Genomic DNA, 18,507 nt, shown 5'->3' on the forward strand with positions numbered 1-18,507 from the left:
CCTGAAAGCTCAGGGTCTATGGTCTCGGGAAGAGTCTCGTCTCCCGATAAACATTCTGGAACTGAGAGCGATATTCAATGCTCTCAGAGCTTGGCCTCAACTAGCAAAGGCCAAATTCATAAGGTTTCAGTCAGACAACATGACGACCGTTGCATATATCAATCATCAGGGGGGAACAAGGAGTTCCCTAGCGATGAAAGAAGTGACTAAGATAATTCAATGGGCGGAGGATCACTCCTGCCACTTGTCTGCGATCCACATCCCAGGAGTGGAAAATTGGGAAGCGGATTTTCTGAGTCGTCAGACATTCCATCCGGGGGAGTGGGAACTCCATCCGGAAATCTTTGCCCAAATAACTCAATTATGGGGCATTCCAGACATGGATCTGATGGCGTCTCGTCAGAACTTCAAGGTTCCTTGCTACGGGTCCAGATCCAGGGATCCCAAGGTGACTCTAGTAGATGCACTAGTAGCACCTTGGACCTTCAACCTAGCTTATGTATTCCCACCGTTTCCTCTCATCCCCAGGCTGGTAGCCAGGATCAATCAGGAGAGGGCCTCGGTGATCTTGATAGCTCCTGCGTGGCCACGCAGGACTTGGTATGCAGACCTGGTGAATATGTCATCGGCTCCACCATGGAAGCTACCTTTGAGACAGGACCTTCTTGTCCATTCGAACATCCGAATCTGGTTTCCCTCCAACTGACGGCTTGGAGATTGAACGCTTGATTTTATCAAAGCGTGGGTTTTCAGATTCTGTAATAGATACTCTGATTCAGGCTAGAAAGCCTGTAACTAGAAAAATTTACCATAAAATATGGAAAAAATATATCTGTTGGTGTGAATCTAAAGGATTCCCATGGAACAAGATAAGAATTCCTAAGATTCTATCCTTTCTACAAGAAGGTTTGGAGAAAGGATTATCTGCAAGTTCTCTAAAGGGACAGATCTCTGCTTTATCTGTTTTACTTCACAAAAGACTGGCAGCCGTGCCAGATGTTCAAGCATTTGTTCAGGCTCTGGTTAGGATCAAGCCTGTTTACAGACCTTTGACTCCTCCCTGGAGTCTAAATCTAGTTCTTTCAGTTCTTCAAGGGGTTCCGTTTGAACCCTTACATTCCGTAGATATTAAGTTACTATCTTGGAAAGTTTTGTTTTTGGTTGCAATTTCTTCTGCTAGAAGAGTTTCAGAGTTATCTGCTCTGCAGTGTTCTCCGCCCTATCTGGTGTTCCATGCAGATAAGGTGGTTTTGCGTACTAAGCCTGGTTTTCTTCCGAAAGTTGTTTCCAACAAAAATATTAACCAGGAGATAGTTGTACCTTCTTTGTGTCCGAATCCAGTTTCAAAGAAGGAACGTTTGTTACACAATTTGGACGTAGTCCGTGCTCTAAAATTCTATTTAGAGGCTACTAAAGATTTCAGACAAACATCTTCCTTGTTTGTTGTTTATTCTGGTAAAAGGAGAGGTCAAAAATCGACTTCTACCTCTCTTTCCTTTTGGCTTAAAAGCATTATCCGATTGGCTTATGAGACTGCCGGACGGCAGCCTCCTGAAAGAATCACAGCTCACTCCACTAGGGCTGTGGCTTCCACATGGGCCTTCAAGAACGAGGCTTCTGTTGACCAGATATGTAAGGCAGCGACTTGGTCTTCACTGCACACTTTTGCCAAATTTTACAAATTTGATACTTTTGCTTCTTCGGAGGCTATTTTTGGGAGAAAGGTTTTGCAAGCCGTGGTGCCTTCCATCTAGGTGACCTGATTTGCTCCCTCCCTTCATCCGTGTCCTAAAGCTTTGGTATTGGTTCCCACAAGTAAGGATGATGCCGTGGACCGGACACACCAATGTTGGAGAAAACAGAATTTATGCTTACCTGATAAATTACTTTCTCCAACGGTGTGTCCGGTCCACGGCCCGCCCTGGTTTTTTTAATCAGGTCTGATGAATTATTTTCTCTAACTACAGTCACCACGGTATCATATGGTTTCTCCTATATATATTTCCTCCTGTCCGTTGGTCGAATGACTGGGGTGGGCGGAGCCTAGGAGGGATCATGTGACCAGCTTTGCTGGGACTCTTTGCCATTTCCTGTTGGGGAAGAGAATATCCCACAAGTAAGGATGACGCCGTGGACCGGACACACCGTTGGAGAAAGTAATTTATCAGGTAAGCATAAATTCTGTTTTCTGTCCTGGTAAGGTAAGGACATGGGGTTCCCTTATTGTGTTAGCTGAGAGCAATAATCGTATTTAGGGGAGTGCCTATAATTAATTTTGCTGACTTGCCAACATTGTGATAACCTAAGCGGTCACACTTGAGGTGCTGCGGTTGTGATTACCCGACATTGTCAAGAGCATTAGGTACTGGTCCGTGTTTGCAGCGTCTACAAGAGAGGCGGTTATCTCTCCCCCCGCATATCTGTTAGAGAGATCGGCAGTAAGCGGTAAGGGGTTAATTCTTTTGTATGGAATCAAGTACTACTGTGTTTTACTTTCTGCTAGTTTGTGGTTGCAATAAGGTAATCATTGAGGTGCCGCGGTTGTGACTGGCGGAATTGGCTAGATAATTAGGTACTGGTCCGTGTCTGCAGCGTCTTCAAGCGAGGCTGTTATTTCTACCCCTGTATATCTGTCTGTGAGATCAACAGTAAGCGGTAGGGGGTTATTTATCATGTTTGGGATCAGGCCCTACTGTGTTGTACTCTCTGCCAGTTTTCTCAGCAGATCCGGGCTCTCTCATGGGAGCGGTCCCTTTGCCGTAGGTAATACTCAAGGTGTGTGGAACGCTCCATAATAACTTTTAGAGTTTTGCCTATGCATATATATGCTAAGACTGTATGGGGATTGTTATGTTATGTGCCCCCTTTTTTTCTGTGTAGCGGTAGTGTGACACACTCTTGTATAGTGTTTAGCCGTTATTGGTTTTAGAAGTCTTTCAGGCCTCGTTAACCTCTTTATTATCGGAGATATCACCTGAGCGCCTTTCTTCTGCTCCCTGTATTCAGATGGCGCATATCTCCCTATTAAACCCCTTTTTCTTTGTGCCGTTTAAGTGTGTGCAATGGCGGTCCATAAATTCCTTGTTTACTGAATTTTTCAAGGAGTTCTTTATTATAAGGTAACATATATGCTAAGACTGTATGGGGTGCCTGCCTTGTTCTCCCTCCCTTTCATTCTGTGTCCTCTAGCTTGGTTATTAGTTCCCACTAGTAATTGGAATGCATTTGTGGACTCTCCATGCCATAGGAAAGAAAACAAAATGTATGCTTACCTGATACATTTCTTTCTTTCCGGGCTTGGAAGTCCACGACCCGCCCTTATTTACATTTTAAGACGGCTTATTTTTTGGTATAAACCTCAGGCACCTCTATACCTTTGTGTTATCTTCTTTTTCTGTTTTCCTTCGGTCGAATGACTGGGGATTATGGGTAAGGGAAGTGACACTTAACAGCTCTGCTGGGGGTGCTCTTTGCCTCCTCCTGCTGGCACTAGTAATTGTAATGAATTTGTGGACTCTCCATGCCCAGAAAATAAGAAATGTATCAGGTAAGCATACATTTTGTTTTTCCCAGAACACACTAGAGGGACTTGTGTCGTGTGAATACTACAGTTCTCTTACTTCAGTGTATGTTCAAGCTATGCAAAACAATAAATAGTTACCTTGCACTTGCAGAATGAGGCAAATAAGCTAAGATCAGTCAGGGCCAACACATGGGGGCCACAGGTCAATATTTTTAAAGCCTTAAAGGGATTTTCATGATTCAGTTAGAGCATGCAATTTTAAGCAATTTTCTAATTTACTCCTATTAAATTAGAAAGTTGCTTAAAAATGCATGCTCTATCTGAATCATGAAAGAAAAAAATTAGGTTCAGTGTCCCTTTAAGGGTTGCATATAAAGTTATGACTATTAAACAACTAAATAAATATACTTCCTAAAAATGTCCAGTGGCACAGAGGATATAGGTAAGTATGCAGATTTTTGCCATCCACAGGGGTCCCCAAAGCACACATAGTGTTGCTCTTTCCAGGGGCCTCAAAAACTATAGCACACATTGGGCCATATTACAAGTGGACCACTAATTAATGGTTGAGCGTTAACTACGTTAGAAGTAAGCTTTTTGCACGCGTATCATGAGTTGAAAGTAAAGTGTTAATTATGCAGCCTTATGTATTCCTACTCCCTAATGGTCTAAAGCTCTCTGGGCTTGTCAGATTTTCTAAAAAATCTCACCAGTACTATGAAGTCCCTGTCCTAATTTTTAAAGGCAATTTTATATAACAGGGTGTCTCAAAAAGGGGCAATTGCTTTTTTAAGTACATGATGGTGATATTACAATAGGTCTCACAAAAGATCATAATTTAAAAATCGTATGAAACAAATAAATTGAATACTGAAATTAAAATTAGTATTGTTTAATTGCATTAGAAATAGTAAAACAAAATTCAAATTTGTTTCCTTATTGTAAAATGAGTTTCCCCATCTCTGCCAGAGGGCTGAACATGGTCATTCCATGGATGTAGCTGAAATTTTTCTGCCCAGTCTGGTGTACTTTCAGAACATTCTCCCTCTTTTGCTGTTTTTTTCTCTTGCACACTGAAAGGTAACAAGATTGTGTTAAAATACGCAAAATACTTATTACCAGGGGCAAAACTACAGGGGGTGCAGATGTCGCAACTGCGACTGGGCCCCTGAGGGTGGGGGCCCAGCTTTAAAAAAAAAAAATATATATATATTTTGTTTTTCCCCACAACAAAAAACTGTCTCCACTGATATCATGTGAGTGTGACATGATGCCTCACTAGTGTCTCTAACTACAGGGGTTAGTGTTTCTGTTTTACCCATTGGTGTTTATGTGTGTGTTTATGTATGTATGTGACTGTGTGTGACTGTGTATTTATGCATGTATGTGTGTGTGTGTATGTGACTGTGTGTGTATTTATGCATCAAGAAAAAATGTGGCAAAGTCCCAGTTGTAGATAAATAAAAACAGAATTTTATTAGAATAGGGTTAAAACATGAAAAAATAGTTGTTGTAAAAGCATAGAAAGGTGTAACGCGTTTCGGCTAGCTCTTGCCATAATCATAGACCATGTCTAATGTATGTTTTACAGAGTGTGTGTGTGTGCTTGTGTGTATGTGTGTGTGTATATATGTGTGTGCGTATATATGTGTATGTGACTGTGTGTGTATTTATGCATGTGTATGTGACTGTGTGTGTATTTATGCATGTATGTGTATTTGTGTATGTGACTGTGTGTGTATTTATGCATGTATGTGTGTATGTGACTGTGTGTGTATTTCTGCATGCATGTGTGTGTTTGTGGAACCAGCAAATTACAGACCTTGTTACTACAGCATGGGGGGGCTAAACAGTTTCACTATACAGTACCACTATATACAGTATGGGGGGCTGGACCATGTCACAGACTACTGTGGTCACTCTATAAAGTACTGGGGCGGGTAGGGTCAGTCCAGCCATCTCACCGGCAGATTACATACTGTGTCACTAACTCACTATATACAGGACTGGTGGGTTAAACAGTGTCACTTTATACAGTAATAGGGGTTAGACCATCTCACAGACTGTGGGCACAGGGTACCTCCTTTTGCAGAAATGTAATCTGATTCACATTTTTTTCTGTTAAATGTAAAAAAAAAAAAAAAAGATGTATCAAATTCACCTTTTTTTGGGGGGGAGGCCCTTCTTAGATTCTTGCACCTGGGCCCTGTGGTTTCTAGTTACGCCTCTGCCTATTACCATAATAAATAGAAACATACATATGAAAATAGAGGTGGTTGTAATATACTATACACTGAAAGCAGAGTAATCTGATTTGTGTAGGCTGCAGGATTTAATTTATAAAGCTCACTGCTAACTTCACTCTCCCTAGCAAAGTTTCTCTTTCCAGCGAGCTCCATTACTTTCTATGAGAGACAACTTGCAGGGACAGCCCCTTTTTTTTAGATAATTTCCGGGTTTGGGCCCTAATGTGTTTAACAACATCTTAATATATTACTAAAAATAAATAAAGTTTTTTTTAAATCTACACAGGTATTTCTACTTGTTTGTGTTGTGCTAAAAATCTTTATTCAGATACACCCTAATGGGAATATAAATCACAAGTCTGCTTATTATTCTTTTTCTTCTTGTTAAAAACAAACAAACAAACAAGTTAAAAAGTATTGTGTGCTAATTCTAAATTATTTAAAGCTCACATTTTTCTTTAACCCCTTAATGACCACAGCACTTTTCCATTTTCTGTCCGTTTGGGACCAAGGCTATTTTTACATTTCTGCTGTGTTTAGCTGTAATTTTCCTCATACTCAATTACTGTACCCATGCATATTATATACCGTTTTTCTCGCCATTAAATGGGCTTTCTAAAGATACCATTATTTTCATCATATCTTATAATTTACTATAAAAAAAATTATAAAATATGAGGAAAAAATGGAAAAAAACGCAGTTTTTCTAACTTTGACCCCCAAAATCTGTTACACATCTACAACCACCAAAAAACACCCATGCTAAATAGTTTCTAAATTTTGTCCTAAGTTTAGAAATACCCAATGTCTACATGTTCTTTGCTTTTTTTGCAAGTTATAGGGCAATAAATACAAGTAGCACTTTGCTATTTCCAAACCACTTTTTTTCAAAATTAGCGCTAGTTACATTGGGACACTGATATCTTTCAGGAATCCCTGAATATCCCTTGACATGTATATATATTTTTTTAGAAGACATCCCAAAGTATTGATCTAGGCCCATTTTGGTATATTTCATGCCACCATTTCACTACAAAATGCGATCAAATAAAAAAAAATGTTCACTTTTTCACAAATGTTTTCACAAACTTTAGGTTTCTCATTGAAATTATTTACAAACAACTTGTGCAATTATGGCATACATGGTTGTAAATGTTTCTCTGGGATCCCCTTTGTCAAAAAATAGCAGACATATATATGGCTTTGGCATCGCTTTTTGGTATTTAGAAGGCTGCTAAATGCCGCTGCGCACCACACGTGTATTATGCCTAGCAGTGAAGGGGTTAATTAGGGAGCATGTAGGGAGCTTGTAGTTTTAATTTTAGCTTTAGTGTAGTGTAGTAGTCAACCCAAAGTATTGATCTAGGCCCATTTTGGTATATTTCATGCTACCATTTCACCGCCAAATGCGAACAAATAAAAATAAAACGTAAAATTTTCCCAATTTTAGGTTTCTCACTAAAATTATTTACAAACAGCTTGTGCAATTATGGCATAAATGGTTGTAAAAGCTTCTCTGGGATCCCCTTTGTTCAGAAATAGCAGACATATATGGCTTTGGCTTTGCTTTTTGGTAATTAGAAGGCAGCTAAATGCCGCTGTGCACCATACGTGTATAATGCCCAGCAGTGAAGGGGTTAATTAGGGAGCTTTTAGGGAGCTTGCAGGGTTAATTTTAGCTTTAGTGTAGGTATCAACCTCCCACATGACACATCACACCCCCAGATCCCTCCCAAACAGCTCTCTTCCCTCCCCCACCCCACAATTGTCCCCGCCATCTTAAGTACTGGCAGTAAGTCTGCCAGTACTAAAATAAGAGTTTTTTTTTTTTTTTGGGGGGGGGGTTTAAATAATAATTCTGTTCTGTAGTATCCTCCCTTAGCCCCCAACCTCCCTGATCCCCCCCCAAACAGCTCTCTAACCCCCCTCTCTCTGCCTTATTGCGCCATATTGGGTACTCGCAGCTGTCTGCCAGTGCCCAGTTTGAAATCAAATATGGTTATTTTTATTTATTTTTTAAAAAAATACTATTTTCTGTAGTGTAGCTGCCCTCCCTCAACCCCCAACCCCTGCCAGATCGCTAAATATTTTTTAAATGCCCACCCTCACTCCCACCGAGTACCACCATTGTTCCATAGTGTAGGGTTCCTGCACGCGCGCGCACCCGCTCTCGTGCACGCGCGCGCACCCGCACTCGATCCCGCCCCCCTTCCCACCGATGGCCGCCCACCCGCCTCCCTGGGTAAGCTCCCACCCACCAACGAACATGGCCATCAATGGCCGATGCAGAGAGGGCCACAGGGTGGCTCTCTCTGCATCGGACGGCTAAAAACAGTTATTGCAGGATGCCTCAATATTGAGGCATCACTGCTATAACATGAAAGCAGTTGGAAGTGATCAGGATCGCTTCCACTGCTTTCAAAGACCAACGACGTACAGGGTACGTCCTTGGTCATTAACTGCATTTTTTTGCAGGACGTACCCCATACGTCGTTGGTCGTTAAGGGGTTAATGATTCAAATAGAGTGTACAATTTAAATATCAAGTTTACTTTATCTTACTTGATATCCTTTTGTTAAAAAGCATGGGCGCAGTCACATAATTGGCGACGGGCGGAAAAGCCGGTGTCGTCAATTTTTAGTCGAATCGAGCGATCATATATACGGCGCAGCAGACAAGTTTTTACTCCCATAAACTAACATAGAACTGGCGTCGCGAGCTGCGATGTGGGGGGATGGCTGATTAGGGGTTAATAGGTTTAAATAGTAGTTTGCGTTGTGGGGGGATTGCGGTTTTGAATGCCGTTTTGATGTGTCGGTTTAATCTTTTTTGCGCCGCAAGATGGTATACTGGCGTAAGTTACTGTCGACGCCAGAAATGTTTATTTGCGTAAATTTCTGAACCTCACCAGGTTATCTGACTAACACCAGTATATCATCTGGGGGCGCGGGTTATGTGATTCACCCGATGTGCTAGGTGAACTTACAGGCGACGTGAGTTTCAGTAGTTGCGCTGAAAAATACTCAACACATGTAATCTCGCCCCATATAGGTAACCCGAGGAGCATGCACATGCCTGGGGCACTATATGGCAGAAGTTTTGCAAGAAAGCTTTAAAAAACATTGTGCAAGCACTGCTCCCATCTAGTACTCAAAACATGCTTGCAAAATTGTTACCGTATAGCACATTTAAAACTTTTTATAAATTGTAGGCGCTGTCGGAATCCTGAAATAAAAAATTTGGGTTGCATGTCCCTTTAACTCTGAAAAGAACAATATATGACTGTGGATATATTTCTAAGAAATAACTGTAGTATTCATTAATATCTAGATAGTGTAACCATACTTTTTGTTGTATTCCCCCCATGCATTCTTACTGAGAATACTTTATAGCTTATTTGTAATATGATTCCCAGAAGCTGGTGTGTTGGAAATGAATAAACATGGCTGTTTGTATCTCTGCAGTGAAGTACTCTGGTTATCTTGAACATGCTGACAAACCTTTTGACACTAACTGTTTTCACCGCCACCTGAAGCTGATGAAGTTGGGTGAAGGTAAGTACAGAAGTGTATACAAGATAGCATTTGTAGATGTTGTTCGACTATAAAAGGTGTCTTAAGGATTTTTGCCTTGGCCTCTCTAAGGCATCCAAGTTAAAAACCTCTTTGGTGCAGCAAACGTCTGGAGCTGTGCTCCAAAGCATGTTGTGTGTGTTTGAAGCATATCTACCAATCATCCGCCACACTGTCCAATACGTTTAGCTCCTGTGCTGGCAACCTAAAGTGAATGAATTTGCCGTTACACACCTGCAATGTAACATCATGTGCGAAGGGAAAATGTCCAAAAAGGCACATTCTAAATGCTTTGCATAACGGTATGCTCCGCATAATCTCAGCCATTACAGCATTATGTGTTAGTCTGTTTGAAAGAAAAAGTGACTGTAAAGTTTAATCAACTAAAGCCCAGTATGAAATAATAATCTTAAAAACAGGGGAACTTTAATACATTAAAGTTTACAAAGACGCTTATTTTTTAAAATACTTACCTTTGCGTTATAGTAAGCATAATGCAGATCCTCCACCTGCAGGACCTGCTGTATTTAGCGTATGGATAACGAATCCGGCTTCCTCCAATTGTTGCGTGCCCCACGAGCTGGATGCCAAAGGTGGCATGCAACGATTGTAGGAAGCCGGATTTGTCATCCATATGCTAAATACAGCAGGAGTTGCAGTCTGAGGATTGGAGTTATGTTTACCATAAAGCAATGGTAAGTATTTTAAAAAGTAAGCGTCTTTGTAAACGTAAACTTTAGTGAATTAAAGTGCCCCTGTTTTTTTGATCATTAAAGTTTACAATCACTTTAACCCTTTAAGGACACAGCTTTCAGTTTGCTCAATTGTTTTATGACGGAAAAATTTCGTCATATGTCCTTAAGAGGTTAATCTGCACTTTCCAACAAGATGTCATGTATTCTTCTATGGTGCAAATGTTGCTTGTATTAAAGGCACCTGATGTTTTACTAGGCCCCAGAGTTTTTGGTAAGAGGGATACACTGGCAACTGCATTTAGAAAAGAATAATTTTGAATATAAGATATACAGTATACAATGGATGGGATACTCCTTGGGAGTTAAAACACAAAGGGCTAGATTACAAGTAGAGCGCTAATTTATCACCTGCGCGTAAGCAAGCTTGCGGTAGTAATTAGCGCTCAGAAAATTAACCGGAGCTCAGACCGATGGTTAATTTTCTAAATGTCCCCCATTTGCCCCCAAAATACAGTGTAGTAATCTTTATTAGAAAATAAAAATGTTAGCATCTTTATTTCTTAATAAAGCAACTGCACGAAGCAGTTATAAGGGGCTAAAGTTGGCGGGTGTGGGGTGTTTTTAAAATTGCTGCGCAATTTACCTCCTTTGCTGCGCTACGCTCTCATTCCGTGTCTGATGGCATGAGAATAAGGCTCCATTGGAGTCTATGGAAGCATGCTCTCGTGAGCACAATGGTTACGTGCAATGCGAACCCGAGGTTGTGTTCGCATTGCACCTCACTTGTAACACCAGCGCACATTTGCATGTGCTGGCATTACTAAGTTGAGCTCAAATATTGCTTTTGCAGAAGCGATATTTTGCGCTCAACTTGTAATCTAGCCCAAAATATCAGCTATTTGTACCCTCACCTAGATCCCCATTTATTTGGATTTCTGCAAAATGCAATTTGCTCAGAAAAATAAACAAATATGAGCCTTTTCACCACCAACAAAACAAACAGTTTGCAATTGTTGCAAGAAGATAATGGTCTCCATGAGGATCACTTAACTAACTTGAATGGTGGGACAAAGCCCCTTAAATGTTTTATTAGGGTACATTTGTTTGGTTAGGACATTATAAGAGTTTTATATGCTGGATGCCTGACATAGCATGTACTTGTGAATATTATTGCAATCACTTAGCAGCTTGGCAGACACAGGACCTCTCATTTCAAAGGGTTTTATTTAAACCAACGTCCCTCTCATCGCTCTATGTATTGTGTTGAGAAGAAATAGGCCACCCCTCCTGATCTTGTTCTATAACTATATGGTTTTATTTGAATTAAAGTAATAAGCTCATACACCAAAAATACATTTGTCCTGTTTTGGGACAATACAACCACACAATAGTTTTATTATATATCCCTTTATCTGCTTTAGTTGACCTCTACCTGTTCAACAGATATCACTCTTGCTGGTATGGAGATTGCTTTACTCACAATGCAGAGGGGAGAATTGTCACGATTCCTCTTCTCACCAAGCTATGCATATGGCAAGATGGGTTGTCCTCCACTTATCCCGCGCTTATCCACTGTCCTATTTGAAATGGAACTGCTGGACTTCTTAGACACTGCTCAATCGGATCATTTTTGTAACCTTACAAAGGTAAGTGGATGGTTGTGTGTTTGGCTAATTTACAGATAGGTTTTGCTGGCATGTTTGAAGGATCCGCTCACTATCTTGCAGGCGCAGCAGGCCACGTTTCCTCTTGACACTGTTCTCAGGATTGCAAGCACAGAAAGGGAGTTTGGAAATTACCTTTTCAAGAGAAACAGGTTTTATGATGCTAAAGATAGATATAAAAGGGTAAGTTGGCATCCAGCAAAGTAGATCAGTTTGTCCTGTAGTCTCTCTTTGTATGTAATGGGGGATTTTGTTTGCAAAAGTTAGTATTTTTTTAATAGGTTTTTGCTTTCTTATGTGATCTGACTTAATCCACATTAAACTATAATGTTTATAATGTGATATATACACATTAAAGTGAATGTCAATGTTCAGCAATGAGTGCGCGGTTTTTAAAAATACTTTTAAAAACAGGGGCACTTTCATTGATGAAATACTTACCTTTTACTTCTCCAAAACCGAATCGCCGATCCCCCGCATTCTTCTTCCTGCTGTACAAACACAGCAATGACGAAACCAGCTTCCTCCAATCACAGCCGGGCATCACGAGATGGACGCTCTGGGAAGAAGCCATGATTGGAGAAAGACGGTTTTGTCATTTCTGACGTCAGTACAGAGGAACTGAGGCTGTAATCGGCAATCCGGTTTTGGAGAAGTAAAAGGTAAGTATTTCTACAAATGCGGTGCAATGTAAACGTTCATCAATGAAAGTGCCCCTGTTTTTAAAAGTGTTGAAAATGTACATTCACTTTAATGACTGGGTAAAGAAAGAAAACATGATTATCAGAATTAGAAACAGGAACATATCAAAATAAATATTATTATTGCAAAGTTGTTTACTACACATTATTAAACTTTTTAAATTAAAAAATATTAATATGCCCCTTCAATTGCAATCAGAAATGAATATTTTGATGTCTGTATTTAAATTGCGTGCACATTCCATAGTTTAAAAGTGTTATTCAGGCAGTATTTCCATTTATTTTTGTTATTTAACTAGGAAATTATATCATTTATTAAAATGTGAACTGAACATGTAGAAAAACGTTATCTTTAAAGATGCTTGAAAAGGGTTTTCTGATGAACTGCGATACCCCTGTGAAGTATTAAAGTGATGGTAAATCCGAGCGTTTAACAAACACTAGGATTTACCATAACTAAAAATAAAGTGGAGTTTAAGTGATCAGTTATTAAAAAAAGGTGCTAAACTCGCCCTTTCTGTGCCGCTGCACATCTCTAAACTCAGCGTCTCAGGCCACCCACAGCACAACGCTCTTCTACCAATGAGGCGATATTTGTACCTCTAAACCAATAGCAGTGCTAGCATTTAGAATACTGTTAGCTGACTTGCACGACTATTGGTTTAGAGGTGCAAATGTCACCTCCATTGAAGGAGAGCACTGTGCCTTGGGTGGCCGGAGCCACTGAGTTTAAACAATGTGCAGATTTTAAAAAAATGGTCACTTAAACTCCACTTTATTTTTAGCTATGGTAAATCCTAGTGTTTGTTAAACGCTCAGATTCAATATCACTTTAATGAAGCTAAAATGTTGCAAAGTTCTGGTTGCATAGTATTTCTCCTACATTGGTGTGTCCGGCTTCATCCTTACTTGTGGGAATATTCTCTTCCCCAACAGGAAATGGCAAAGAGAGCACAGCAAAAGCTGTCCATATAGCTCCCCCTCTGGCTCTGCCCCCCAGTCATTCTCTTTGCCGCTCTGAACAAGTAGCATCTCCACGGGGATGGTAAAGAGTATGTGGTGTTAGTTGTAGTTTTTTATTTCTTCTATCAAGAGTTTGTTATTTTAAAATAGTGCCGGTTTGTACTATTTACTCTACAACAGAAAGTGATGAAGAGTTCTGTTTAAAGAGGAGTATGATTTTAGCAGCAGTAACTAAAATCCATTGCTGTTCCCACGCAGGACTGTTGAGCCCAGAGAACTTCAGTTGGGGGGAACAGTTTGCAGACTTTTCTGCTCAAGGTATGACTAGTCTCTTTTCTAACAAGACATAGTAATGCTAAAAGACTGGCATTTCCCTTAGGGGATCGGTAAGCCATTTTCTTAGACTCATAACAGAATGAAGGCTTATAAATGGGCTATATACTGGTTGACACTATTGTGGGCTAATCGATTGATTTATATAATATTTATATGTCTTTTGGAGTGTTTTGGAACTAGGAAACACTTTTGGGAACGTTTTTATTACGCCTGGCAGTTGTTTAGACACCTAATCTAGTCAGGAAGGCCCCTTCACTCTGGTATGCAGAGGGAGGAGGCCTCATTTTCGCGCCTTAGTTGCGCAGTTACTTCTGGAAGCAGTGCATGCAGCTTCATGTGAGAGGATCCTGTGGCCATAAAAACGATTCTAGAAGGCTTATTTCTGTGGTGAATAACCCCCAAGGAAAGGTAAAGCCGCAGCAAAGGCTGTGGCAGGGACTGTAGTGGGTTTAAACTGGTAAATTGAACAATTAGCTCCGGTTTGCTCATTTAAGGGGTTACAGACTTGAAATTTGGTGTGTAATACTTTCAAAGCATTAAGACACTAGGGTGCAAATTTTGTAAAGATCGGATATTTCTTTCATAGTTTTGCAAACATTCAGAAATAAAGTGTACTCTTTTTATTATTTAAAGAGACAGTAACGGTTTTGTTTAAAAACGGTTTTATTGCATTAATAGCCTGCCAAAGTCTGTCTAACATGTCTGTACCTTCAGATAAAATATGTTCTGTGTGTATGGAGGCCAAGGTGGTTCCCCCTTTAAATGTATGTGAAAATTGTGCCACGGCGTCCAAACAAAGTAAGGACAGTACTGTCACATTTAATAAGGTTGCCCAAGATGATTCTTCAAGTGAAGGTAGTGGGGATAGTTCATCATCCTCTCCTTCTGTGTCAACACCAGTTATGCCCGCGCAGGCGACACCTAGTACATCTAGCGCGCCGATGCTTGTTACTATGCAGCAATTAACGGCAGTAATGGATAATTCTATAGCTAATCTTTTATCCAAAATGCCAGCATTTCCCAGAAAGCGTGATTGCTCAGTTTTAAATACAGAGGATGAGCAAGTGTGCGCTGACGATAATTTATCTGTTATACCCTCACACCAGTCTGAATTGGCAGTGAGGGAGGGGCTGTCTGAGGGAGAAATTTCTGATTCAGGAAAAGTTTCTCAGCAGGCAGAACCTGATATCGTGACGTTTAAATTTAAGTTAGAACATCTCCGCGCCCTGCTTAAGGAGGTGCTAACTACTCTTGACGATTGCGACTCTTTGGTGATTCCAGAGAAATTGTGCAAAATGGACAAATTCCTTGAGGTCCCTGTGCACGCTGATGCCTTTCCGATACCCAAGAGGGTGGCGGACATAGTGAACAAGGAGTGGGAGAAGCCAGGTATACCTTTTGTCCCACCTCCGATATTTAAGAAAATGTTCCCCATTGTCGACCCCAGAAGGGACGCATGGCAAACAGTCCCTAAGGTTGAGGGGGCAGTTTCTACGTTGGCTAAGCGCACGACTATTCCCATTGAGGACAGTTGTGCTTTCAAAGATCCTATGGATTAAAAGTTGGAAGGATTGCTAATTTCGTGCATTATTCCTGTCACAACAGCGGCGTCTTTTTGGTTCGAGGAACTAGAAAATTCGCTCAATAAGGAGACTCCATATGAGGAAGTCATGGACAGAATTCACGCACTAAAGTTGGCTAATTCCTTTATTTTAGATGCCGCTTTGCAATTGGCAAAATTAGCAGCGAAAAATTCAGGTTTTGCAATTGTGGCGCACAGAGCGCTTTGGCTAAAATCTTGGTCGGCGGATGTGTCGTCCAAGACAAAACTGCTTAATATTCCTTTCAAGGGTAAGACCCTTTTTGGGCCAGAATTGAAGGAGATTATTTCAGACATCACTGGGGGAAAGGGCCATGCCCTCCCACAGGATAGGCCTTTCAAGGCTAAGAACAAATCTAATTTTCGTTCCTTTCGCAATTTCAGGAACGGACCGTCTCCTAACTCTGCAGCCTCTAGACAAGAGGGTAAGGCTTCCCAGTCTAAACCAGCATGGAAACAAATGCAAGGCTGGAACAAGGGTAAACAGGCCAAGAAGCCTGCTGCTGCTACCAAGACAGCATGAAGGGGTAGCCCCCGATCCGGGACCGGATCTTGTAGGGGGCAGACTTTCTCTCTTTGCTCAGGCTTGGGCAAGAGATGTTCAGGATCCCTGGGCACTAGAAACAGTCTCTCAGGGTTATCTTCTGGAGTTCAAGGAACTTCCTCCAAGGGGAAGGTTCCACATGTCTCGCTTATCTTCAGACCAGATAAAGAGACAGGCATTCTTACATTGCGTAAGAGTCCTATTAAAGATGGGAGTGATACACCCAGTTCCGACAGCGGAACAAGGTCTGGGGTTTTACTCAAACCTGTTTGTAGTTCCCAAAAAAGAGGGAACTTTCAGGCCAATTCTGGATTTAAAAATTCTAAACAAATTCCTCAGAGTTCCATCATTCAAAATGGAAACCATTCGAACGATTTTACCAACAATCCAGGAGGGTCAATTCATGACTACCGTGGACTTAAAGGATGCGTACCTACATATTCCTATCCACAAAGATCATCATCAGTTCCTAAGGTTCGCCTTTCTGGACAAACATTACCAGTTCGTGGCTCTTCCGTTCGGTTTAGCCACTGCTCCCAGAATTTTCACAAAGGTGCTAGGGTCCCTACTAGCGGTTCTAAGACCGAGGGGCATTGCGGTAGCACCTTACTTGGACGACATCCTAATCCAAGCGTCGTCCCTTTCCAGATCAAGGGCTCATACAGACATTGTATTAGCCTTTCTCAGGTCTCACGGGTGGAAGGTGAACGTAGAAAAGAGTTCCCTGTCCCCGTCTACAAGGGTTCCCTTTCTGGGAACAATAATAGATTCTGTAGAAATGAAGATCTTTCTGACAGAGGTCAGAAAATTAAAACTTCTAAACGCTTGTCAAGTTCTTCATTCTATTCCTCAGCCTTCCATAGCTCAGTGCATGGAGGTAATAGGACTAATGGTTGCAGCAATGGACGTGGTTCCCTTTGCTCAAATTCATCTAAGACCATTACAACTGTGCATGCTCAAACAGTGGAATGGGGATTATGCCGACTTGTCTCCTCAGATTCAAGTAGACCAATTAACCAGAGACTAACTCCGTTGGTGGTTGACTCAAGATCACCTGTCTCAGGGAATGAGTTTCCGCAGACCAGAGTGGGTCATTGTCATGACCGACGCCAGTCTTTTAGGCTGGGGTGCGGTCTGGGACTCCCTGAAAGCTCAGGGTCTATGGTCTCGGGAAGAGTCTCTTCTCCCGATAAAAATTCTGGAACTGAGAGCGATATTCAATACGCTCCAGGCTTGGCCTCAACTAGCGAAGGCCAGATTCATAAGATTTCAGTCGGACAACATGACGACTGTAGCGTACATCAATCATCAGGGGGGAACAAAGAGTTCCTTGGCGATGAGAGAGGTATCCAAGATCATCAAATGGGCGGAGGATCACTCCTGCCATCTATCTGCAATTCACATCCCAGGAGTAGATAACTGGGAGGCGGATTATTTGAGTCTTCAGACTTTCCATCCGGGGGAGTGGGAAATCCACCCGGAGGTCTTTGCCCAGTTAACTCAACTATGGGGCACTCCAGACAAGGATCTGATGGCGTCTCGTCAGAACTTCAAGGTTCCTCGCTACGGGTCCAGATCCAGGGATCCCAAGGCGACACTAGTGGATGCATTGGTGGCGCCTTGGTCGTTCAACCTAGCTTATGTGTTTCCACCGTTTCCTCTCCTTCCCAGGCTTGTAGCCAGGATCAAACAGGAGAAGGCCTCTGTGATTCTGATAGCTCCTGCGTGGCCACGCAGGACTTGGTATGCAGACCTGGTGAATATGTCATTGGCTCCACTATGGAAGCTACCTTTGAGACAGGATCTTCTAGTACAAGGTCCATTCGAACATCCAAATCTAGTCTCTCTGCAACTGACTGCTTGGAAATTGAACGCTTGATTTTATCTAAGCGTGGGTTTTCAGATTCAGTTATAGACACTCTGGTCCAAGCCAGAAAATCTGTGACTAGGAAAATTTACCATAAGATATGGAAAAAATATATCTGTTGGTGCGAATCCAAGGGATTCTCTTGGAGTAAAATTAAAATTCCTAGGATACTCTCCTTTCTCCAAGAGGGTTTGGATAAAGGGTTGTCAGCGAGTTCTCTAAAAGGACAGATATCTGCTCTGTCTGTTTTGTTGCACAAACGTCTGGCAGCAGTGCCAGATGTACAGGCATTTGTACAGGCCTTAGTCAGAATCAGTTCTTCAAGGGGTTTCGTTTGAACCTTTACATTCCATAGATATTAAGTTACTATCTTGGAAAGTTCTGTTTTTGGTTGCTATTTCTTCTGCTAGAAGAGTTTCTGAATTGTCTGCTTTGCAGTGTTCTTCACCCTATCTGATATTCCATACAGATAAGGTTGTTTTGCGTACCAAACCTGGTTTTCTTCCTAAAGTGGTTTCCAACAGGAATATTAACCAGGAAATAGTTGTTCCCTCTCTGTGTCCGAATCCAGTTTCAAAGAAGGAACGTTTGTTACACAATTTAGATGTGGTCCGTGCTTTAAAATTCTATTTAGAAGCAACAAAGGATTTCAGACAGACTTCATCTTTGTTTGTAGTTTATTCTGGTAAGAGGAGAGGGCAGAAAGCTACTGCTACCTCTCTTTCTTTTTGGCTGAAAAGCATCATCCGATTGGCTTATGAGACTGCCGGACGGCAGCCTCCTGAACGAATTACAG

General features: G+C 41.4%; 1 protein-coding gene across 1 annotated transcript in view; it reads left to right on the forward strand.

Annotated features, from left to right (window-relative positions):
- Positions 1-18,507, forward strand: part of FKBP6 (FKBP prolyl isomerase family member 6 (inactive)) — a 163,158-nt gene that overhangs the window by 34,894 nt on the left and 109,757 nt on the right. Inside the window, exons 3-5 of the mRNA XM_053706316.1 lie at positions 9,234-9,323; positions 11,480-11,682; positions 11,764-11,883. Coding sequence (XP_053562291.1) covers positions 9,234-9,323; positions 11,480-11,682; positions 11,764-11,883 — 413 coding nt within the window. The remainder of the gene's footprint in view (positions 1-9,233; positions 9,324-11,479; positions 11,683-11,763; positions 11,884-18,507) is intronic.

The sequence above is a fragment of the Bombina bombina genome, chromosome 3, assembly GCF_027579735.1.
Source record: "Bombina bombina isolate aBomBom1 chromosome 3, aBomBom1.pri, whole genome shotgun sequence".
In the NCBI taxonomy this organism is placed as follows: domain Eukaryota; kingdom Metazoa; phylum Chordata; class Amphibia; order Anura; family Bombinatoridae; genus Bombina; species Bombina bombina.